General features: G+C 46.9%; 1 protein-coding gene across 6 annotated transcripts in view; it reads left to right on the forward strand.

The window, feature by feature from the left end:
- ZNF536 (zinc finger protein 536) overlaps positions 1–22,705 on the forward strand; it is a 452,773-nt gene that overhangs the window by 284,176 nt on the left and 145,892 nt on the right. For 4 of the 6 annotated variants that reach the window (XM_042231924.2, XM_042231923.2, XM_042231925.2 and 1 more), the window contains 3 exons: positions 875–1,027; positions 8,055–8,108; positions 16,214–17,782. In XM_042231924.2, the coding sequence (XP_042087858.1) occupies positions 875–1,027; positions 8,055–8,108; positions 16,214–17,782 (1,776 nt within the window). The remainder of the gene's footprint in view (positions 1–874; positions 1,028–8,054; positions 8,109–16,213; positions 17,783–22,705) is intronic. The other 2 variants (XM_027978173.3, XM_027978175.3) reach the window with 1 other exon arrangement.

The raw sequence follows: 22,705 nt of genomic DNA on the forward strand, positions 1-22,705 counted from the left end.
CCAACCGCTAGATATTTTCACAGTTTTATTTACTATTATGTCCCGTCATTTCTGTGCAGAAGGCAGCCGTATGTAAATTTGATTCCATTTTCTAATGGTTTGGGTTACATAACAAATAACAGCAGGAAGGAAAATTTGTATTGATACTTTACAGAGGAAGTTCTCAAGTCACTGCACAAAGATTTAACTGTGGTGCTCTAAGTTTATGGGAGTTTTGCAGCTGAGTTTCTGCACATGACTTTGAATATGTCACTATATGTTTATCATGGGCTAATTGTGGAACCACATTTCCATACTTTTTCTTCTCTCTTTCATGAGATTACACCAGCCAGCGATGGAGGCAAGACTCTACAAGGAAGAAATGATCAGTTTGGGATAATTTTCTTTCCTGTCCCAAAATAGCTGTATGTCTGCGTGTCTTAGGGACTCAGCCGAGACACATTTTTTTCCATTTGTTGCTTGATATAATGCAAATGTGATTTCGATTCTGTAGCAAACTCTCCAGCTAGTCCATATTACAAATTAATCAGATTCAACAAACACCAACATTTTTAAACTTTTGCAAAAAAATACTTAATAGGAGCTAAGCAAAAGAAGAAATCAAACCAGCTGCTGACACAGCTGTTTCTTTTCTTGTTTAATTCAGTTCAATATAAAGGTACCATATGCTGCTTAAAATGATGATAGGAAAGATGAAATAATTTAAGAGAATAACAAGAAAATACATGAATTGTCAGCATTCTGTCAGATTTAGAGAATGAAATAGACAGGTGTAGTATTGACATGTTTAACTTTGTGTGGTGTTAGCAGTTTTGGTGCGAACAACTTCTGACATGTGCTGAAGTGATGTGAGAACGTTTCTCCTCCGCTGCAGACATTGGCGAGGAGGCTGGGAGATCGGCCGGCGTCCAGCAGCCCGCACTGCTTCGTGACAGGAGCCTAGGATCAGCCATGAAGGACTGCCCATACTGTGGGAAAACCTTCCGGACATCCCATCACCTAAAGGTCCACCTGAGGATACACACAGGTGAGAAATCTGGGTGCACAGCTCGGAGGAGGCGGCCCAAGCTGCCGCGCTCCTGTCCCAGGTCTAGCCTCTGTGGGCCGGTCTGTGCCCCACTGTCTGGGTCTGAGCTGACCCTAACGACCTAGTTCTCTGCCCCTGAATGACACATGGCATGTGGACGTGGGTCTCCCGTGGTCCAGGTTTGGGCTGATGGTGCTCTGTCCGAGGCACGGAAATGTTTTGCTTATGGGGTCCTCCTGCTGTACTGAAGTCGCACCTCCTACATCCCCATACGGACCAGGGGTCTTTCAGGCGCAGATGACTAGAACCCAGCTCAAACTGTAAAGATACAGGTTACGTAGGAGGTCTTTGAAGGCAGGCTGGCTTCCGGCCCCATTGAGGTCACGCACCCACACCTGGGACTTGGACAGATGACGAGCGGAATGGGTAGCTCTCCACTGGGTCTCCTCAAAAAGAAAGATTGAGATGCTCTTAACCGAGCCTCTGGACTGCTGCTGTCATTTCCCGTGTGTTGGCAGTGCCTGAGCCCCTCACAGTGAGGGCTTCTCTTGGTCTCTCTGCCTCGAGCCTCGGTCATGGTTCTTGTTAGCTTTTCTGCTAGTTGTTTGCACATTGCCGATACAAAAAAAAAAATCTATCTGAGATATGGACACCTCCATTTTCTTTGATTTTTCTCCTGACACATTATCTATTGGAGTATGAGCTGCTTCAGAGGATAGACAAATATGCCATCTATTTTCAAAAATAATTGTGGTCTGTTTCCCAAGGAATCAATAAAGCTCAGGGTTGTGCACGATATTTAGTGCATACAGGCCTCATGTTCAGCGTGCTATGGAAGACAGGGAGCCCTCACCTGGGCCCTCATCCATGCCCACATGTCTCCCTGCCACCCAGCATCCTGAGGACAGGTGGTCATGGGCAGTGGGTGTGGGCTGCCATCTTTATATGCAGCCTGGGTACAGTTGGCCTCGCCACTGTCCCTCCCTGTCCTGGAGCGCTTCTCTCGTGGGGTCACCCCAAGGCAAGAGAGGACTCCTAACATGCACTGACGATGCAGCAGGCTCCCTCACCCTCTGGGGTCCATGGACTCTGACCATCTTGACCTTCATCACCTCCCTGTGACCCCATTGCCGTCTTCCTGTTCCTCCTGTGCAAGAGGTCTTGCTTCTGCGACAGGACCTTTGCACCTACTGCCCCCTCCCCCTGGACTGTTCTTCCTCCAAGTGTAACAGGGGGCTTAGCTTCACGTGATCTCTTGAGAGGGACCATGCCTAACTACCCTGCCTGAAATATCCCTTGTGCCCCTGCAATATTTTTTTCATAGACTTAGCACCTTGTGAAACTATCTTGTTCAGTTCAGTTCATTTCCTTATGTGTTGTTTATCTTCCGCCAAGTAGAATGTGAGGGTGGTAATATTGTCCATCTTTTTAAATGCTATAGAACCCCAGGCCTGCAAGAGTACCTTGCAGTAAACTATAGCTTAGCAGAGGCACAGTGCATTTATTTGAGAGGTTGAATGACAGACCAAATAAGTGAGCGACCCTTCTCCTTCAGTACCTGCTCTATGCTGGGGAACCTGGACTCTTCCCTGGGAACCTGTGGTCCTTCTAGAAAGACCCTCTGCACACACGAGCTGGTCAGAAGCTACCATGTGGCAGCCACCCTACAGGTGCCAGATGCATGGGTGTGGATGGAGCTCAGGGATGGGTCCCTGAGTTCCTGCCTCAGGGCCTTTGCACGTCTCTATAAGACAGGTCACCCACTGGCTTGTGCCCTCACTTTCAGAGTGGCACCCGTGTCCCCTTCTCAGTGAACTTTTCCCAGTGAGAGGGCTCAGGACAAGACAGCTTTTGCAACCACACCGATGTCCACTTTCCTCCTCAGGTTGTATCCAGGGTCCCCAGTGTTATGGCTGGGGGACCCACAGATGGGAGACAGTCCGCCAGGGCATCTACCATCCTGCTGTCTACTGGGGTGTAGAGACCTATCCAGGCAGCTGCTGTGGTTCTGCCCTTTCTGGTGATGTAGATATAGGCTCTGGGGCCAGGTTTCCCAGGCAGGTGAGACCGGCCCTTCCAGGGTTAGTGTGGGTCAGGAAGGAAAGAGGCAATGTCTCCCAACCAGGAGCTCTGCCAGCCCACGGGCCCCCACCCACCCTCAGCTGGACTGTGGTTTATGTGGAAATGCCAAAGAATATTCCTGGTAAGTTAGGACTGAAGCCAGCAGAAAGAAGTCTTGCTGAACCTGAGTAGAAACAAATGGATACTGCTTTTGAAAGTTTTAAAGTTTGAGGAAGACTGTATTTGTCCAAGCTTCTGCTTCTTTTGCTTCCTAAACTTCTGAAGTTTGTGACCAACAGTCTTTGGTGACATTGGGAGAAGTGACACAGGGCCATGGACCGAGGCATTCTGGAAACTTCCTGGAATAAGGTCGAAAATGAGTGAAGTCATGGAAACATCACACCAGCCCTCCTTGGAAGCAGAATTTGCAGGGTTTGAAAGGCAGAATGGTAACCAGATAAAGATCAATTTCCTTTTTATCAAAGAACAAAGAAGTTGGAAAATGCTTACAGTTGTGCTTTTGAACAGAACAGAAAGTGTTACATGTTATAAATCACCAAAGTAAACATCCATTATGACAATGTAAAAGCGTAGATTACGCGAGTAATTAAAAATCAAAATCAAGTGGTCTGTTAATGAATGAGTTAATAGGGGCCCCAGTTGTGGAGATGTCCTGGGCTGCCTTCCCTGTCTCTTTGTGGTTTTGTGTTTCCAGATGACATGGTCAGAGGACAGCAGTCTCCAAAATAGAACAGTTGTTTTCCAAAATGCCATCTTTTGAAGTTTTTCTATAATGAACCTATATAAGCACAGTAAAACTCTGATGTGTAATAAATATATTTTAATTGGTCAGGATATGAGGTGGTACATTCTCTGTATCTTTCTGTCCTACCCCATCTCTGTGGGAAGTTCTGATCATATAACATCAACTGATTAAAAAAAAAAAAAAACGCTTTCCTTGTTTTAACTCCGCTACATTAACCCAATTACTGCTCTTCTTCTCCAACACCTGTCTATTAAGAGAGGTTCTGAGCAGATGCACCAGTCAGGTTGCTCTGAACACCTGGGGGCTGGGCAGAGCCTTCAGGGAGCTAGAACATTTCAGCTGCTGCTGAGCTCCAGCCAGATCTATGGGGAACAGAGAGGAGCACCCAGAGGACCCTCAGATCCTAGGGCTGCCCCACTCTGGCTACTGCAGGGAAGATGTGGATTGCTGATTCCACCTAGGGAAGGCGGCACTCCTCTCCTGTTTGAAAGTCTGGCTGATTAGGACCAAATCACTAGACGTGCCTGATTTGTCTACTAGAGCACACTGCTAGTGACTGGAATTCAGAGCCAGACTCTAAAAAGACTGTGTCAGTTAGGGCTCTCCAGGGAAAGCCCTGTGTGTGTTTACACATCTATATACATATATATGTATCTATATATATCTATAGAGACATATCTGTGTACATATACATGTATAGACACATCAATCTACATATATACACATTTATATATATACATGTCTATATACATCTATGCAATATGTATACATATATATTCGTGTGTCCATGCATGCTAAGTCACTTCAGTGTGTCTGACTCTTTGCAGCCATATGGACTGTAGCCCACTAGGCTCCTCTGTCCATGAGATTCTCCAGGCAAGAATACTGGAGTGGGTTGCCATTTCCTCCTCCAGGGCATCTTTCTGACCCAGGGATTGATTGAACCCAGGTCTCTCTCCTGCATTGCAGGCGAATTTTTTACTGTCTGAGCCACCAGGGAAGACCTTTTATATATATTTATATATAGATTGAGGGCAGGAGGAGAAGGGGGTCACAGAGGATGAGACGGTTGGATGGCATCAGTGACTCAATGAACATGAGTTTGAACAAATTCTGGGACATCATGAAGGACAGGGAAGCCTGGCATGTTGCAGTCTATGTGATCGCAGAGAGTCAGATATGTCTTAGCAACTGAACAACAATAAATACATATATATATACACACATCAATATACATATGTTTTCATGCTAAGTGTGCATGCTATGTTGCTTCAGTCATGTCCACTCTTTGTGACTCGTAAGGACTGTAGCCCTCTAGGCTCCTCTGTCCATGGGGATTCTCCAGGCAAGAATACTGGAGTGGGTTGCTGTGCCTTCCTCCAGGAGACCTTCCTTACCCAGGGATTGAACCCGCATCTCCTGTGACTCTTGCATTGGAGGCAGAGTCTTTACCACTGAACCACTGGAGAAGCCTTATATACATATATACACATCAATATACATATACACATATCTGTATATATCTGAAAGTGAAAGTCACTCAGTCGTGTCTGACTCTTTGCTACCCCATGGACTATACAGTCGATGGAATTCTCCAGGCCAGAATACTGGAGTGGGTAGTCTTTCCCTTTTCCAGGGGATCTTCCCAACCCAGGGATCAAACCCAGGTCCCCCACGTTGTGGGTGGATTTTTTACCAGCTGAGCCACAAGGGAAACCGTTATATATATGTGTGTGTGTATGTGTGTGTATATATGTGTATATATATATATATGTCTATATACCTATACCTAATAGACTCTTGAGAGTCCCTTGGACTGCAAGGAGATCGAACCAGTCCTTCTAAAGGAGATCAGTCCTGGGTGTTCTTTGGAAGGAATGATGCTACAGCTGAAACTCCAGTACTTTGGCCACCTCATGTGAAGAGTTGACTCATTGGAAAAGACTCTGATGCTGGGAGGGATTGGGGGCAGGAAGAGAGGGGGACGACAGGGGATAAGATGGCTGGATGGCATCACTGACTCGATGGATGTGAGTTTGAGTGAACTCCAGGAGTTGGTGATGGACAGGGAGGCCTGGCGTGCTGCGATTCATGGGGTCGCAAAGAGTCGGACACGACTGAGCGACTGAACTGAACTGAACTGAATATATATAGAGAGAGAAAGAGAGAGGTCTTTATTATAAGGAATTTGCTCACTTGATTATATACATACATACACATCAATATACATATACACATATATCTATCTATATATATATATATACACACATACATACATCCGTATACCTAATATATATATAGAGAAAGAGAGAGGTCTTTGTTATAAGGAATTGGCTCAATTGATTATATGTATAATATACACATCAATATCCACATACACGCATATCTCTATATATCTACATATATATGTATATAATCACATCTATATACATAATATATAGAGAGAGAGAAAGAGAGAGATCTTTATTATAAGGAATTGGCTCACTTGATTATGGAGGCTGATTAAGGGTCCAGTGTGTGTTTTGTGCAGGAGATTGGCAGGTACTGATCAGTTCCTGAAAGGCTGGAGGGGTCTGCATCCCCCACAAGCCCTAGAAGAACATAACACCCCATGATCTGCAGACAGCAGCTGGAGGCCCAGAACAGGGGATGGTATAAATTCCCATCCGAATCCAAAGACCTGGGAAGCAAGAGGGCTGGTGTTTAAGTCCTAGTCTGAGATGGACTCCCAAGACAGGAGAAGACTAGCCTCCCAGCTCAGAGAAACAGCTCCCTGTTCAGATTTGTTCTATTCAAGACTTCGGCAGATTGGGTGAGGCCCCCTCACACTGGGGAAGGCAATCTACTCTTCAAATGTTAATCTCGTTCAGAAATACCTTCAGGGACACATCCAGAATAGTGTTTGACCAAACATCTGGGCAACCTGTGGCCCTATCAAGTTGACGCATGAAAGTAACCATTGCAGAAAGGCATCAGCAAACTTAGTCATCCATGTAGCAGGAGGCAGGGAGGCCCCCAGGTTGCCCTTGACTGAGGCCAGCCCGTCATTTCATTAACAGCAGCCTCCAAAAGCACTCCATCCATTCCCTCACTTCCCCCTCCTCCAGGGACCACCTTGGGGATACACTGAGGGGTCCAGTGTGTCTGTTTTGTGCAGGAGATTGGCAGGTACTGATCAGTTCCTGAAAGGCTGGAGGGGTCTGCGTTCCCCACAAGCCCCAGAAGGATATAACACCCCATGTGTCGGCCCACCTGTGTGTCCGATGTCCCAGGTGATGCCTGCTGTCTCAGGAATGACCAGTGCAGAGAAACGTGCTAAGCAACCTCACTCATGAAAACTTGGAGGCACTAAAGTTCAGAGGCTAATTAAAAATAAATCTCATTAGTTTTTGTCCCCTCTTAAAGTATGCGCGTGGTTTATTAATCTGGTTTTGATTTGCTGCGTGTGCGGCTCTGGCCCAGAGTTGGGAACCTCTTTATGCGACTAGATTTGCACAGGGAAGCCAGCAGTGGTTCTCTGGGGGTCTCAGGGTGGGCTAAGGGGCATGCCCAGCACTGCCCAGCGGCTGGGTGCTGGCTGGGTGGGACACACAGGATGCCCTCCTCGGGTCACACCTGCATTCTTAGCACCAGGCATGAGTCTCCTTTGCCTGATGGGTCTGAAGGAAACGGTAGGGGTGAGAAGGGGGTGAGAGGGGGGCTGAGAGCCCTCCAAGGGAGAGGCACACCCTGGGGGTTTTCTTGCTTCATGACTGAGGCTGTCTACACAGCATGACCGCAACCGACTGCGGCAGAAAAATTCAGCCGTCAAGGGTGATACGGCAGTGACAGTGGTAGTCGCTGTAGTCATCACTTTCTGTGCACTCCTGTGTGCAAACACTGTGCTAAGTGCGGCTCACTGCTCGCGGATTATTGTTATTCACCCCTTAATCCTCACAGCACCTTGGAGACCAGGTTCCACCCCTCCCACCCCACCCCCACGTCTCCTCCCCACCTCTAACCCTTTGCAAGGGAGGGCGCTGAGCCTCAGGGACGTGAGGTTACCCGCTCGGAGTTGCCCAGCGTTGACTACAGGTCATAATTCAGACCTGCCTCGTTTAGAATCCCCTTCTTTTAACCACTGTACTGTACTGCTATTTTTACTGTTCTGGGTGAACTTTTGGCTTGTTTTAGGGAATTAATGCAACATTTCTTTGACAGTGTGTGTCCACACCATAACCAGCGGGAGGAAAGGAAGTGACTTGTACCCACAAGGTGTGTTGACGCAGCCTTTCAGCGATTTAAAAGGGAAGTACTATGCACCCTGGCTCCTCCCCTCCCCTAACTCAGCCTGGCCTGAGGCCCCCTTGACCCAGCTTGCCTCCATGTACGCTTCGCACAAGGAGCTTAGGGAGGTGGTGAGGCAGGGGCATGGCCACAGGGGCTGGTGGAGGCGCCCTGGTCCCAGCGTGGAAGGTGGGGTGGAGTAGACGCTGACCTCATGGAGAAGATAAACTCCCACTGCCTTTCTGGAAATTGCCTTTCAACTAAGCACCGACTGGTATGCAGATGTGGGTGGGATGAAAGTTCAGCCACCTAAGCCAGGCGCCTTACACCTGATTTGCACACGCACAGCTTACCTTTGATGTGTCTGTATTTCCTGTTCTAGGTGAGGTAACCAGGCTGTTTTAACATTTATAAAAGCACTTTGAATAAATTCAAGAAAGGATTGGTTAAATGGCATGCTTCCCATTTCCTTTTCTAAAAGGAGAGTGTGAGTTGTTGTTCTTCATGGGGGACAGCCACCTGCGTAATGATGAAAAAAACAAAAGACCCACTTGCCCAAAAGGAGATGATTCCTTTTTTTCCTTTTTGTTTTGAATTAAAATTCCATCATTTCTCTAAGATGAACTAAAAGCCCATTTTCTTTCTCCACAGTCCCCCATCCTTGCTTTTCTTGCCTTAATGACATCCCAAACTTTTGTTGAAAATAATTGATTGAATTTAAATTTCCTTAAAAGTTTAAGAGGTAATGTTACAGTATAAATTTCCTACCAAACACTAAGTAGGGAAATATCCATTAGTGAAATTAACTACAGTTTCTAGGTAGCTAACAATGTGCCGTATACAGTAGGGCATGGCTAATGAACACTGCAGTGGGTGATATTTCATTATACAAATTAATGCTCACATTTTAATGGGAAAGTCACATAATGAATCTCGGCTTCAGTGACAGCAATTAGAGACACAGATTGTCCCCTTCTGGACAAGGCACTGTTTAGCAATAAGCAGCTGTGTGAAAAGTCTTCAGGTTTACAACATATATATGCTTTGGGGGAATTAGTGTACAATTTATATTAATGTACTGAAGCTTCGCTACAAAGGCACCACCATATTTATCTCTCCTGGTATTAACTAAGTAAAGATATGTAGAAAGACTAAATAAATATCAAATAGAGGATGCACATATGGAAAAATACTCGGTTACCCAACTTAAAAGCAGAAACACTTTTGGGGTTTAACACCCACGCACAAAAGTTAGAAACATGAAGCTCTTCTTAAAAGCTTGATAAAGGGATTTCCAAAGAGAATAAAATGAATCCCCCTGTCATTTTTGGAGAAGTGCTAAAGGGAACTTGGTCTTAATGGTTCCAGAATAACTCCCCAGAACAGTGAAGTTTCCTCGAATATCAAGTGCAAAGAATGATGAAGGACATGACCATGTAAAAATAGGTACAGTGAACTAATTAAACCACTGGTCGTATATTTCTTAAAATTTATGATACAACGACTTGGAGATGTTATCAATGATATTCCAAAATTGAATATACATCTTACGCCATGTGTCAGTGGGAAGCTGGTTTAATGTAAGATGGTTCCAATAATTTCACTAGTCCATGAAATGATGAACTGGCGACTTTTTAAATTTATTATGCCTTTTCTAGCAAAACTTTCTTTTCTAGCAATGCATTGTTTGGGACCCCATCCTATTCCTTTAAAATATTGTGAGAAGTTTCCCCACAGAAAGGCACCCCCACTGTCTGTCTTGCTTCCTTCAGTGGGTGAAGGGCTCAACACTCATCGTGCTTTGCCCAGACACAAGGTTCATAGACCAGATGCAGTCTGCAGAATAGGGTCCTTGGCTTGAAGAAGTTTTTAAGTGCATGCCATTATTTAATAACTGGGATATTGCATGTAGAAATCTGGAGGTGAGACATTTCTTAGACAGTCAAAGGTCCTATATTCGCTGCTGATGGCGTTGGGTGACAGCTCCCCTCCAGGAGAGGGGGGTGGCCCCCACCCTGCTGTTTTACGTATCATCTGTTGGGTTCTGAAAGCATCTCTGTGTGTGGCTGCTTCAACAAGCAGATGCAAAGATATTGAATCCAAACATCATGGAGGTGACCAGAGGGCTTATGTTGTCCTGGAGGCCTAGGGCGAATTGTCTGATCCCCCAAGTAGATTTGGACTCATTATGGGCCTAAGTGGACAATCATTCAAGTGGACAGAGCTGCTGGCAGGGTCTGAGGTTGCCTGGGCCACAGGGCTGCACAGAACGCCTTTCCAAGTCTCAGGCAGAGCCCGGCCCATAGAAGAGGGCTGGGTGGCCCATTGGCCCACCCCTTGGCAGACGCCTGGGGCTTTGTTAAAGCCAGCCTAGTGCGGGCCAGACGGGGTGACGCTGACTAAGGAGTGGCTCCCGGCATGGAACTCAGCATTTTTCTGTCAAGCAAGCTGCAGAGCAGACCTTGACTGCACCTCAGAGCACTGAATGTGCTGACGGTTTCTCCCACAGTCCAGGCCACTGTTGTGAGACGTTTGCCTCCTGAGCACACCGAAATGTGCCCTCAGGGAGGCTGGCCAACAGCTGGGATGTTTGCAGTAGAAACAAATCCCTGGCGTGGCCAGGATTCCCCAGGGGATATGCTCACCCCGACCCTGGTCTGCTGGCCAGAAACGCACCCAGCCAGGCTGGCAGTGGTCTCAGAAGCATTTCCCTGTCCCCTTTGTGATGATGAAGCCCAGGAGAGACAAGGAAAGGCTTCAAGGCAGAGGGCAATAGTGGTTATTACACATTAGGGATTACAAAGAAAGTAAAACTGGGCTTTTGTTCATTTTTGAAACAAGTTATCTAACGTTTGTGGGTTTATCCCATGGAACTCACTCTGGAGCACTTATCTGGGGGACTGGGTGGTACGGGGCAGTCACCTAAACAAAGCCCCTCAGGAACTTGGAGGTGAGGCCACACGGAGAAACCCACCGCTGAGGGCTCTTCCAGGATGTGCTCAGGGAAAGTGCATGGGGTTTTCTAGAACCTGAGCTGTCGAAATAACCCTTGAGGACTCTATTAAGTGGCCCTGAATTTACCAGGGCCTGGACCCTTGGAGACTCAAATGCTAGGAACGAACTATCCTTGTGTCTCAACTGTGGTCTTTCTCCCCTGAAACAGTGGCGGTCAAAGCCTACAGTGGGCCAAGTGAAGAGCTCCTCTCCTACATTGTGTGACGTGTGTGTGTGTGTGTGTGTGTGATTTGTGGTGTGTATGTGATATCTTTGTGTGTGTGTGTGTGTGTGGTGTCTGCGTGTGTGTGAATGTGTGTGATATATATGTAGTGTCTATGTGTGTGGGGGGGTTGTGTGGTGTGTGTGGGGGTTTGTGTAGTGTCTGCATGTGTGTGTGCTGTGTGGTGTGTGTGCGCTGTGTGGAGTATATATGTGGTATGTGTGATGTGATGTGTGGTGTGTGTGTGTGTGGTGTGGTGTGTGTAATGTGGTGTGTGTGGTGTGATGTGTGGGGTGTATATGGTATCTGTGTGTGTGGTGTTTGTAATGTGATGTGTGGGTTGTGTTTGGTGTGTGTGTATGGGGGAGGATAGTGTGGTATCTGTATGTGTGTGTGCTGTGTAGTATGTATGTGTGATGTGATGTGTGGTATGTGTGTTGTGTGTGTGTTGTGTGTGTGGTGTGTAATGTGTTGTGTGGGTTGTGTGTGGTGTGTGTGTGTGTGTGTGGTGTGTAATGTGCTGTGTGGGTTGTGTGTGGTATGCAATGTGCTGTGTGGGTTGTGTGTGGTGTGTAATGTGCTATGTGGGTTGTGTGTGGTGTGTGTGTGATGTGTGGTGTGTGATGTGTTGTGTGGGTTGTGTGTGTGTGTGATGTGTGTTGTGTGTGTGTGATGTGTGGGTTGTGTGTGTGTGTGTGTGTGTGTGATGTGTGGTGTGGGTTGTATGTGGTGTGTGTGTGATGTGTGGTGTGTGATGTGTTGTGTGTGATGTGTGTGGTGTGTGTGTATGATGTGTGGTATGTGTGGTGTGTGTGTGTGTGTGTGTGTGTATGATGTGTGGTATGTGTGGTGTGTGTGTGATGTGTGGGTTGTGTGTGGTGTGTGTGTGTGTGGTGTGTAATGTGCTGTGTGGGTTGTGTGTGGTGTGTGTGTGATGTGTAATGTGTTGTGTGGGTTGTGTGTGGTGTCTGTGTGGTGTGTGGTGTGTGATGTGTTGTGTGGGTTGTGTGTGTGTGTGATGTGTGGTGTGTGTGGTGTGTAATGTGTGTGTGTGTGATGTGTGGGGTGTGTGTGTGTGTGATATGTGTAGTGTGTAATGTGCTATGTGGGTTGTGTGTGTGTGTGGTGTGTGTGTGATGTGTGGTGTGTGTACAGTGTCTGTGTGTGGTGTGTGATGTGTTGTGTGGGTTGTGTGTGGTGTGTGTGGTGTGTAATGCATTGTGTGTGGTGTGTGATGTGTTGTGTGGGTTGTGTGGTGTGTGTGTCGTGTGTAATGTGTTGTGTGTGTGTGAATGTGGTGTGTGTGGATACTGTGGGTGGTGTGTCTGTGTGTGTGGTATGTGTGGTGTGTAATGTGTTGTGTGTGGTGTGTGGTGTGTGGGATGTGTGTGGTGTGTGATGTGCTGTGTGGGTTGTGTGTGTGTGTGTGATGTGTGGTGTGTGTGGTGTGTAATATGCTATGTGGGTTGTGTGTGGTGTGTGTGTGATGTGTGGCGTATGTACAGTGTCTGTGTGTGAGTGGTGTGTGAGTGTGTGGTGTGTGATGTGTTGTGTGGGTTGTGTATGTGTGTGATGTGTGGGTTGTGTGTGTGATGTGTGTGGTGTGTAATGTGCTGTGTGGGTTGTGTGTGGTGTGTATGTGATGTGTGGTGTGTGTACAGTGTCTGCGTGTGTGGTGTGTGTGTGTGTGGTATGTGATGTGTTGTGTGGGTTGTGTGGTGTGTGTGTGTGTAATGTGTTGTGTGTGTGTGATGTGTTGTGTGGGTTGCGTGTGTGTGTGATGTGTGGTATGTGTGGGTTGTGTGTGGTGTGTGTGTGTATGATGTGTGGCGTGTGTACAGTGTCTGTGTGTGAATGTGGTGTGTGTGGGTACTGCGGGTGGTGTGCCTCCCACTCTGATCGCTCTGCTGGGTCTCCTCTCCTCCCCTGTGAGAGCAAGGCTCTTATCTTTTTGGTTCTTCCCTTAGTCTCCAGCACCAAGTACCGTACTTGGTGGGTAGGGACTTGCTCATTCCCTCAGAGACTGTGTGAATGAATCTGTGTGTTTCTGGGTGTGCGGTTGCATACGTGTGTGGACATTTTTGTCTCTGGCATCATTCAGGAGATGTGGTTTGGCTCTGGACACGACCTTTAGAATTGACATGATGCCCCAGAGAACACGTGCTCCAACTTGCCACATTACAGGTCAAGGAAGCCAAGGTCCCAAGATGAGAATCCTGTGCCCCGTGGAGCAAAAATCGTCCAGAGTGTCTGTCCCAGACTCTCCAAACGCCTCCTGGGGGCCAGAGGTCCAGACTCACGCCTCTGCCACTTGGTCCCACAGCATCCACCTAGAAGGGCAGTTCCCAGGGAGGCTCCTTGTAGTGGTTCTCCACCCAGCCTCCATAGAGGGTCACGTGTGGGGGCCTTTGCCCACCTCAGGTCAACCCCAAAGGCCAATCTGCCCCGGGAACTTCTGGAAGTAAAGGTGGGACCAGTTATCAGCACTTTTTAAAGCTCCTCAAGCAGTTCCACTTTGATTTTTCAAAATGTAACGTTTACACTGTTGGCTTCAGAATCATCAGGGACACCTATGGAACCACCCACTTCTACCCCCTCTCCCCCGGACCTAGGGAAACAGAACTGCTGTGCCTTGGGTCCCAGGACAGGCGTTTTAAACTCTCTTGGGGGTTCTAATTCTGAGTACAGTCTGAAAACCGCTGCTCCAGTGAGCGTTTCAAGTGTGTGTCCCTTGGAAATCGACACACATCCCCCGAGCATCCTTGCTGTCGGCCAGGAAAGGCAGCCCCACCCCACCAGGCGTGGAGGGAAGCCCTGCTTTCTCCCTCTGCAGCTCCTGCTGATGGATGCCCATGCATGCTCTGCACACCCTTTGCCAGATGCGCTTAATCGTTTCCAGGTGCATTTTTGAAATGCATCCTGAGTCTCATCCAGTACCTGCAGGCACCTTTGCCAGCTCTCACTGCAGGGCCATCCCCCAGGCCTTACACCAACCCGTGGACCAGGATACGAGTTCCTTGTCAGGCTTTCCTGCCACAAGCCCCACAGCCAGCTCCCTCCACCCCTGCCCCTCAGCTTCAGGGGCTGCCTCTGCTGCAACTGGCACTGGACTTCTGTGTCAGCCCAGAAGTACCCCATCCACAATGCCCATCCCGCGGAGAGTTCCCTAGTCTCCAGTGAAATGTCACATAGCAGTGGCTGAAGGGAATTGGAGCCTATCGTGGGCATTGACTTCAAGAAGTGGGAAATGGTGCCTTAAGCCACTCATCAGAAAGAGAGTCCCAGCTGGGTCCTCTCTGATGTGTCCCGGGGAACCTTCACCTGCATATAGGTGGGAAAGAGAAGTACACAACCCCCATTTGATGAGGCAGGTACAGCTTCTCCAAGGCTAGAGCACACAGTCTGGAGGTGACGTGGAGTCCTCTGTCAGAACCTGGGCTGGTGGTCCTCTTATTTACAAAATCCATGCATCCTCCCCCTGCCCCTAATAAGTATATTACCCCCAAATACCCTGTGCCTGGAGACTGCGGATCTGGCATCACCTGAGACTAGGCATGGTAAAATGTCTCCAGAATACACCGTGCACCCTTGACTTGCTGTTGCTTTAGATCGCTGTTTTACAACAGAATAGAGGAAGTGGTGGGGGAATGCCTGAGTTTCCTTGGAGAAATAATAATTGTGATTATTGACAGAGTGCTGTTGTAAACAAGGAACTCGAACAGTCCCATTTCTTCCAGAGAGCTTTTTGATTCCAAGGTCCAGAGAAGACCCTGGACTGTGCACCAATTCTTAGCATATATTTAAATCCACATTTGTTTACCCTCCTCTCTTTTCCTCCCCTACCATGCAAGCAGGTCTCAGTTGTATGTCATGGTGTTTTTTTCCATAGTGGAAAGAACAATAGAAGTTGTGTGTTGGATTTAAATAAATATTTAATTCATGAAAATGATCTTATATGTTTTAAAACAGCCTTTAAAGCTATTTTTATTCTCTAGAAAGTGCTTATTATAGGTAAATTACACATTTTACTACCGGAGCATTAGGTTTGCCATTAGTACAAATTTAAGGCACTACAAAGACCAGTAGATAATGTTAATTTCAAATACAGAGACTAAATATATTTTGTGCCTTTTTATTACTCATTTTCTTTTAAGTTTTATTGACTGCTTTTTATCTTAACTATATGTCTTTACATGCTGCAATCATAATGCACTGTAATGGTATTAATATTTTATAGAATCGGTATTTATAGTTCTTTATTTAGAAACAATGAAGTAGGTTTGCAGATATCTGAGCCCGTCTGGAATGGTGCCCTCCAAATAATGATAAATTACTTGTGCGGTATGCCATTTGCTAATTATATCCATGATTTACTGCAGAGCAAGACTTAAATCATTCATTTCAGTCTTGCGTAACAGTGCCATAAAATTTTTAGGTTTAAAAATGGTTTCCATGTGTATAATTTAAACAAATTTTAGAGCTATTGTATACACAAAATATTGCAACCACCCATTTGTTACATACTTTGTCTTTTTAAACTTCTACTTTTAATGATCACTGTGGTTGAAATTATTATGCTTAATTTTCATAATCATAGCTTTTAAATCTACAGCCGTTTTCACATGTTAGATAAAGAAAAAGATAGCTAATTGTGTGTAGATAGTATGTCATTCCTGAATAGTCCCAAATGGTACAAAATCATTAAAAAAGCTTAAGAGTACGAATTATTCTTCTATTAAAAAACAGTTGTTCTCTAACTAATTATTAGTTTGAGCTGCTTTGTTTCCAAGAACAAATGTTGATCCTTCTAGCCTTGTTCAGCACACCAAAATGAGATTAACACTTTTTTTTTTCTCCTTATACCAAAATCTTGCAGGTGAGAAACCCTACAAATGCCCCCACTGTGATTATGCCGGTACCCAATCAGCTTCCTTAAAATACCACCTAGAACGGCACCACCGGGAGCGGCAGAATGGAGCTGGGCCACTATCTGGGCAGCCCCCGAACCAAGACCACAGGGACGAGCTGGCCAACAAAGCCGCTTTGTTTATCAGGCCAGACATCCTGCGGGGCGCCTTTAAGGGGCTCCCCGGAATCGACTTCAGAGGTGGCCCTGCGTCTCAGCAGTGGACGTCAGGAGCGCTCTCATCTGGAGATCACACAGGACAGGCCAGTGGCATGTCTTCTGAGGCTCCTTCAGACACCCTGAAAGGCACTGACCTTCCTTCCAAGAGCACCCACTTCTCCGAAATCGGGAGAGCTTATCAAAGTATCGTGAACAACGGTGTGAATTTCCAAGGGTCCTTGCAGGCGTTCATGGACAGCTTTGTCCTAAGCTCCTTGAAGAAGGAGAAGGACTTGAAGGACAAAGCCCTCTCTGACCCTCCTTCCATGAAGGTCCACGGGGCGGATGGTGGCGAGGAGAAGGTGGGCAGCAGGGTGGCCCCCAGGAAGTCTGAGAAGTCTCAGTATGAGCCCCTGGACTTGTCCGTGCGGCCGGACGCTGCCTCCCTCCCGGGCTCCTCGGTGACTGTGCAAGACAGCATTGCGTGGCACGGCTGCTTGTTTTGTGCTTTCACAACATCCTCTATGGAGCTGATGGCCCTTCATCTCCAGGCCAACCACCTGGGCAAAGCGAAACGCAAAGATAACACTATCGGGGTGACAGTCAATTGCAAAGACCAAGCCCGGGAGGCCAGTAAAGCAGCCTTGCTGCCCTCGGGACAATCAAACAAAGAGATGGCGCTTTCCACCATGATGGGACCTCTAGACTCGGCTTCCGAGAAGATGGCCCAAGGACAGGTCAAAGAGACTCTGGGGGAGCAGAAGGGCGGCCCATGGCCCAGCCACATGGACCCCTCATTCTGTAGCTTCCCATCAGACTTCTACAAGCAGTTCGGTGTTTACCCAGGCCTGCTGGGCTCGGGGGCCGCCAGCTCCTGCCCCAACAGGGAGCCCGACGGGAAGGCCCACTCCGAAGATGACGCCCCGATCCTGATCCCCGAAACCACAAATAAGAACACTACTGATGACCTCTCGGACATCGCCTCCTCGGAGGACATGGACTCCTCCAAGGGAGAAAACAATGAGGAAGAGGATATTGACACAGAGCCGGAGGTGATGAGCAAGCCGCCTGCCCTGAGCAAGGACGGAGGCAGCGACAGCGGCGACGGCCTGCTGCCCTCAGGCGCCCCACAGCCTGTCCAGGGACTGGTCTCCCCTCTGCCCCAGGCGTCGGAGAAACAATGGCACAGCCCGGGCCTTCTTCCAGCCCAAGACCCCACGGCAGGCCTGCCCAAGCCGGAGCGGGGGCCCCAGGGCCTGGAGAAGCCGATGAATGTGCTGTCGGTCCTCAGGGCCTATAGCTCTGATGGCTTAGCAGCCTTTAACGGACTTGCAAGCAGCACAGCAAATTCTGGATGTATCAAGAGGCCAGACTTGTGTGGTAAGTTTTAGAGTCCTCTTCCTTTAGTTCATTTCCCAAAAACATCAGTGCTGATCTGTGTATTTTTTAAAAATGGGGTAAATTTATCCATGAGCAGATTTTGAACTACACATAAAATACCCCCAACTATGCTGTATACGCAATGTAGACAATCATGAGAGTCAAATTCATTTAGAAAGTGTCGGACCTCGTACTTTTGTGTTTCAATTTGCATTATTGTGATCTGAAATGCCTGTCTGTACTGAAGGCATGGAGAAGGGGGCGGGGTCTCACAGTATGAACCACTCCTGTTTTTTAATCCATAACTTGAGGGGGACAGGAGAAGCTTAAAAAAACAAAAAGAGACCTGGTAACTTGTAAACTTTTTAGTCTTTTCAACTTAACGCATAAGATGCCTAAAGACAATTCCTTACTGCTTTGCTAAGCCAAATCTGCTTTCTGAAACTTTTCTTTATAATGACTTAGAGGATACTAAAATCATATCACACTAACCACAATGTAGAAATAAAGTGACCCGCTCTCCAAATAGGGAGATGGTTGTGGGGTGTTTGTGATTCATCTTCAGACATATCAAATGGCAGTTACTGTGACTTTGGCCTTCTAGTATTGCCTTCTGTCTGTCTGTCTCTTCACCCGTCTGTCTGTTGTTCTAACAAGAAGTGTACATTATGAAGTCCCTGGTTAGCAGTGTTGTGATCCTGTCTGTCTTGGATTTATGCCTGCCTGATCTTGTTAGCAAATTGGCAATTCTTTACTTCCTTAAAGAATATGTTTACTCCAAAGTAATTCCAGATCTTAAAAAGTAATGCTAGATTTGAAGCCTAGAACTACATCAAATGAATGTCGGTGTGGGCAGGGAGGATCAAAGTCATTCTCTCGGCACCCAGATATTCTTATTTGAAAGTCTTTCTCCAAATTGAAGCTCAGTGTGTTATTTCCAGCCCCAAATTTCCCCTCTAGAGACAAATGACCATGGTATCTTCCCATCTGTAGCCCATGAATGCATTTCTGTGACTTTACTTGTTCAAAAAAGGAAGCAAAGTAGGAAGGGAGGGAGGGAGGGAGCAAGGAAAGAAGGACAAGAGGGAGGAAGCAAGGAAGGAAAGAAGGAAGAGAGGGAGGGAGTGAAGATCCTATTTAACTTCTGAATCCTGACATTCCTTTTAGCACAGAGTGGGATTCAGCAAGCTGGATTCAGTTCATAATTTAAATTGATATATTTCTTTTTCTCTCTCCTTCCCTAATTCACTAAGAACTGGATCAAGCAGTCAGAAATATTTTTTGAATTGTCAAAAATCACTAAATGGATTTCTGACAGCTCAAAAAAATATTGACAGTTCCTTACGCTGAATGATTCATAAGGCCCCATTAACCAGCACCCCCAGATCTATTTTTAGTCACATACAATTCATTACTTTTGAAGCTGTTAAAAACAATATTTAAAGGAAGGAGAAAAGGGTTTCATGTCAGTCCAATTTTTTTTTTTCTTTTCTTCCAGGGGAGCGATGTTTGTCTTTTTTTTTTTTTTTATTGTTGTTGTTTTAAGTTTGTGATTGGAGTGCTTTCTTTTTCATTGTTGTTTGGGGATTTTTTTTTTAAAGTCTATTTTCAGTTCTTTCAAATACCTACGTAGGACCATAGTTCCTGCCAGGAATCCATGCATCAGAAAAGATCAAAACCTGGCATGTTTATACGCTCATTATTATTGAAATGAGCTCATATTACCCCTATTAATTTTCCCATCGTCCTATCAATGCCGAAGGAAGGCTGCCTGCCTTTGAGGAAGCATGCCTGCTTGTGTCCTTTTGCACCAGGCGAGGGTGGAGGGGAAACGGTATCAGGGAGCCCTTTCCTCTGAGCTGTAGCTCTCAGGCCCTTCTCCCCCTCCCCAAATAGCAGCTCCCCACACTCCCCTGACATTTCTGGGGTACAAGCAGAAGCTTTGCTTAGTCAACCTTTCAGCCACTGGGTGACAGCCTGGTTAGTTGCAGCCCCTGTCCTGAAAGGGGAGTGTAGACTCTCAGCCCAGCCAGGCTCCAGGATACCTGGTTGCTTCCCAGTGGGGTATCCAGGTCCCACTACTCCACCTTGAACTCATGGTAAGATGCCAAAAGTAACTCCAATCAAAAAATGCCGATTTTTAGAGAGCACAAGTTCTGTATTTCATTTATCCTCATGTCTCTTGCATCCTCTTGCTTAGTTTGGGAGCAGGCAAGAAAGGCCCTTCCCTGGCCTCTGTGTTTGCTTGGGTGGGGGCGGATATCTTGACTCTGTCCAGTTCTCATTCCCCTCTCCCACGCTGGCCTACCATAATCAAAATCCTCTTCTTGATTTCTTACTGGCTGTTGTGACATGGGAGGGCCAGGCATATTCATCCTCCCTAAAAACTGATATCTGGGAGGGAAAGTTAAAGTCACTGAGCTACAGAGGGGGCATTTGGGGCCATTTTTCTTCCTGCCTAGTCTACTGTCTTTTTAGCATTGCAAAAAGCACAAATGATAGTTGAAAACCTCAAACTCCCGTTGGCTTGACTTTGCCAAGGTGGATATGATATTGGCACAAGGAATCAAATACTCCTAATGTTTATTCCTTCCTCTCTGCTCCACTCAGAATAGATATGGGTTTTCAAACAGGCCCACCAGCTTGATAGCTGGTTTCCTCAAGAAGCTGGGCTTTGCACAACCAAAGGATTATTCTGTTAGTTTTTATCTCAAGAGAGTTCAGCATTTGATTTTGCCTGGTTAGTAAACCCAAATCCCTGCTTTGATGCCCCTACAAACAGGCTTGTCGGAGGAGCTAATGTCCATCTGTATCTATTCTCATGGGTGTAAAATTGTTGGGAGAAGCATCAGGAAAGATCTTGTTCAAGTCATGTAGAGCCCTCTCCCCACCAGAGTTCAGTGGCTCTGCTGACACAGGCTGGTGAGTGGAGAAGGGGCCTTTAACCCTCAGTTTATGGATGATCCTCACGTTGTAAGCTCTGCTTCTGGATTCTTAATTCTGCATGCCTGCTCTCTAACTTTTAAGGCTCTGGCCCTACATTCCTTACTGTCGTAAGCCTGGGTTCTTGGCCTATGTGCGCTGTCTACTCCTAGGCAATACAGAAGTGAGAGACAACCAGGAGAAAGGCCATCCCAGCCAGCTGGGTAGGGGAGGCATGCAGCATTTGCCAACATTGAGAGCTTGAGTGTGAACTTCTAAAGATCAGAGACGTGTCACAGATGATCCTAGGAAGGTGACTGAGCCATCTTGGATTAAACTGAAGGGCATGTGTTGTTGGCTTCTAGAGTGAGTCAGGCCCCACTCTGGGCCTGATCACATTACAAGAAATCCTGCTCCAATCAAAGTCCCCATTTCCAGGCTCCAGGCATGGCCCACCTTTCTTTAGTCTGTTGAAGAGCATAATGTACAAGGGCACTCCCATGCCGTGGGAGAGCTTGGATGTGCCCTTGGTTTTGTTGGAATGGATTTGACCTTGGTCTTGTAATGGGACAGGATCCATGTGATTATCTAATAAGAGGGGCCAGGGCAGACCAGGGCAGCATTCATATCCACTGAAAAGACAAGGCAGACAGCTCCTTTGTCTAGGCTGAGAAATCTGATGAACTGTTGTATCAACCAGTAGCTTGGAATCTGAGAGTGCTCTGGTGGGCCCCAGACCGCACAGAGGTGGTTCTGCACAATACCTGTGGGGCTGGCTGCATGGCCCAGGGACAGAACTTGCTTCTCTCCAGAGTTTGGGGATTTGAAGAGCAGCCACTACTTTTATTTTTGAACCCTAGATAGATGACTGGTAACCATGGTGTGTTGAGCAGTTTGCTCTATGTTCTTTGGTGAGCCCAAGAGTAGGGTTGATGGTGAAGAACTAAAGTCAAATTAAGGGAAAGGGAGTGAGCAGGGTACAACCCCCCTTACTCTTGGAGTAACCAACCCTCAGGGAAGCCCAGCTGAGTGAGGAGAATCTAGCAGCTTGTCTGTGGTGGGCTTGAGGTCCTTGTACATTGGCTCCCAGACCAAGTGACCCACTGAGCCTGGGAGGAAGCAAGTGAGAAGCCAGGGTCATTAACAGCAATTGATTCAGTATTCCCTATTAGGGGGCAACTGGCTTCCCTGACCCAAGTTATGTCTGAGACCAAGAGTTCTCTCATGACAATGAGAGAATGAGGACCCCTCCCCTTTCCTGGAAAAAAAAAAAAAAAAGACAGGTTTCAAAAAGCTCTGTGCCTCATGTATTCTAAAATGTCTGATGACATGATAGAAGCTCAACTCTTTTTGAAATGTGCCTTCTGTCCTGCAAAAACCTTGTTGATTTCTCAGCATAGGCAGTCTGAAAATATTCACCATCTTATCAGCTATACAGTCTAGAGCAGGGGTAGGCAACTACTTTCCTAGGTTAGAGAGTGAGCCCATTAGGCTTGCAGGCTCTGTGGTCTCTGCTGGGCAGCACAGAGCAGCCAGCAAGCAATAAGGAAACAAATGGGCATGCCTGCATTCCAGTAAGCTTCATTTACTGACACAGCAGTGGGCTAGAATTGGCCCAGAGGTCCTAGTGTGTCCGCCTCTGCTAGAGTATAAAGAAGGTTGCATTGCTGTGGTCATCCCTAGAAAAGATATGTGAAAACCGTCCTCTGCAACCCCACTGGCCTGTGAGATGATGCGGGCAGGACTCAGGTCAGCAGCTGCAACATTCCATCTATTGCTGTTTAATGCCAGAGATGCAGGAGATTTTCTGAGAGTGAGAGGGGACTTGTAGACCTACATGGCCTGGAGTAGCTTTTCCTGGAAGGTCACATCTCTGTCTATGTGTAAAAGACTTTCAAGAGAACACCCTCCTCCGTGACTCATGGTGGGTCCACGGCCCCCACCATCACAGCCAAAGCAGGCAGACAAGAAAGACACAGGAGCTCTTTGATGGACAGAAGC

This window comes from Ovis aries, chromosome 14, assembly GCF_016772045.2.
Source record: "Ovis aries strain OAR_USU_Benz2616 breed Rambouillet chromosome 14, ARS-UI_Ramb_v3.0, whole genome shotgun sequence".
Lineage (NCBI taxonomy): Eukaryota > Metazoa > Chordata > Mammalia > Artiodactyla > Bovidae > Ovis > Ovis aries.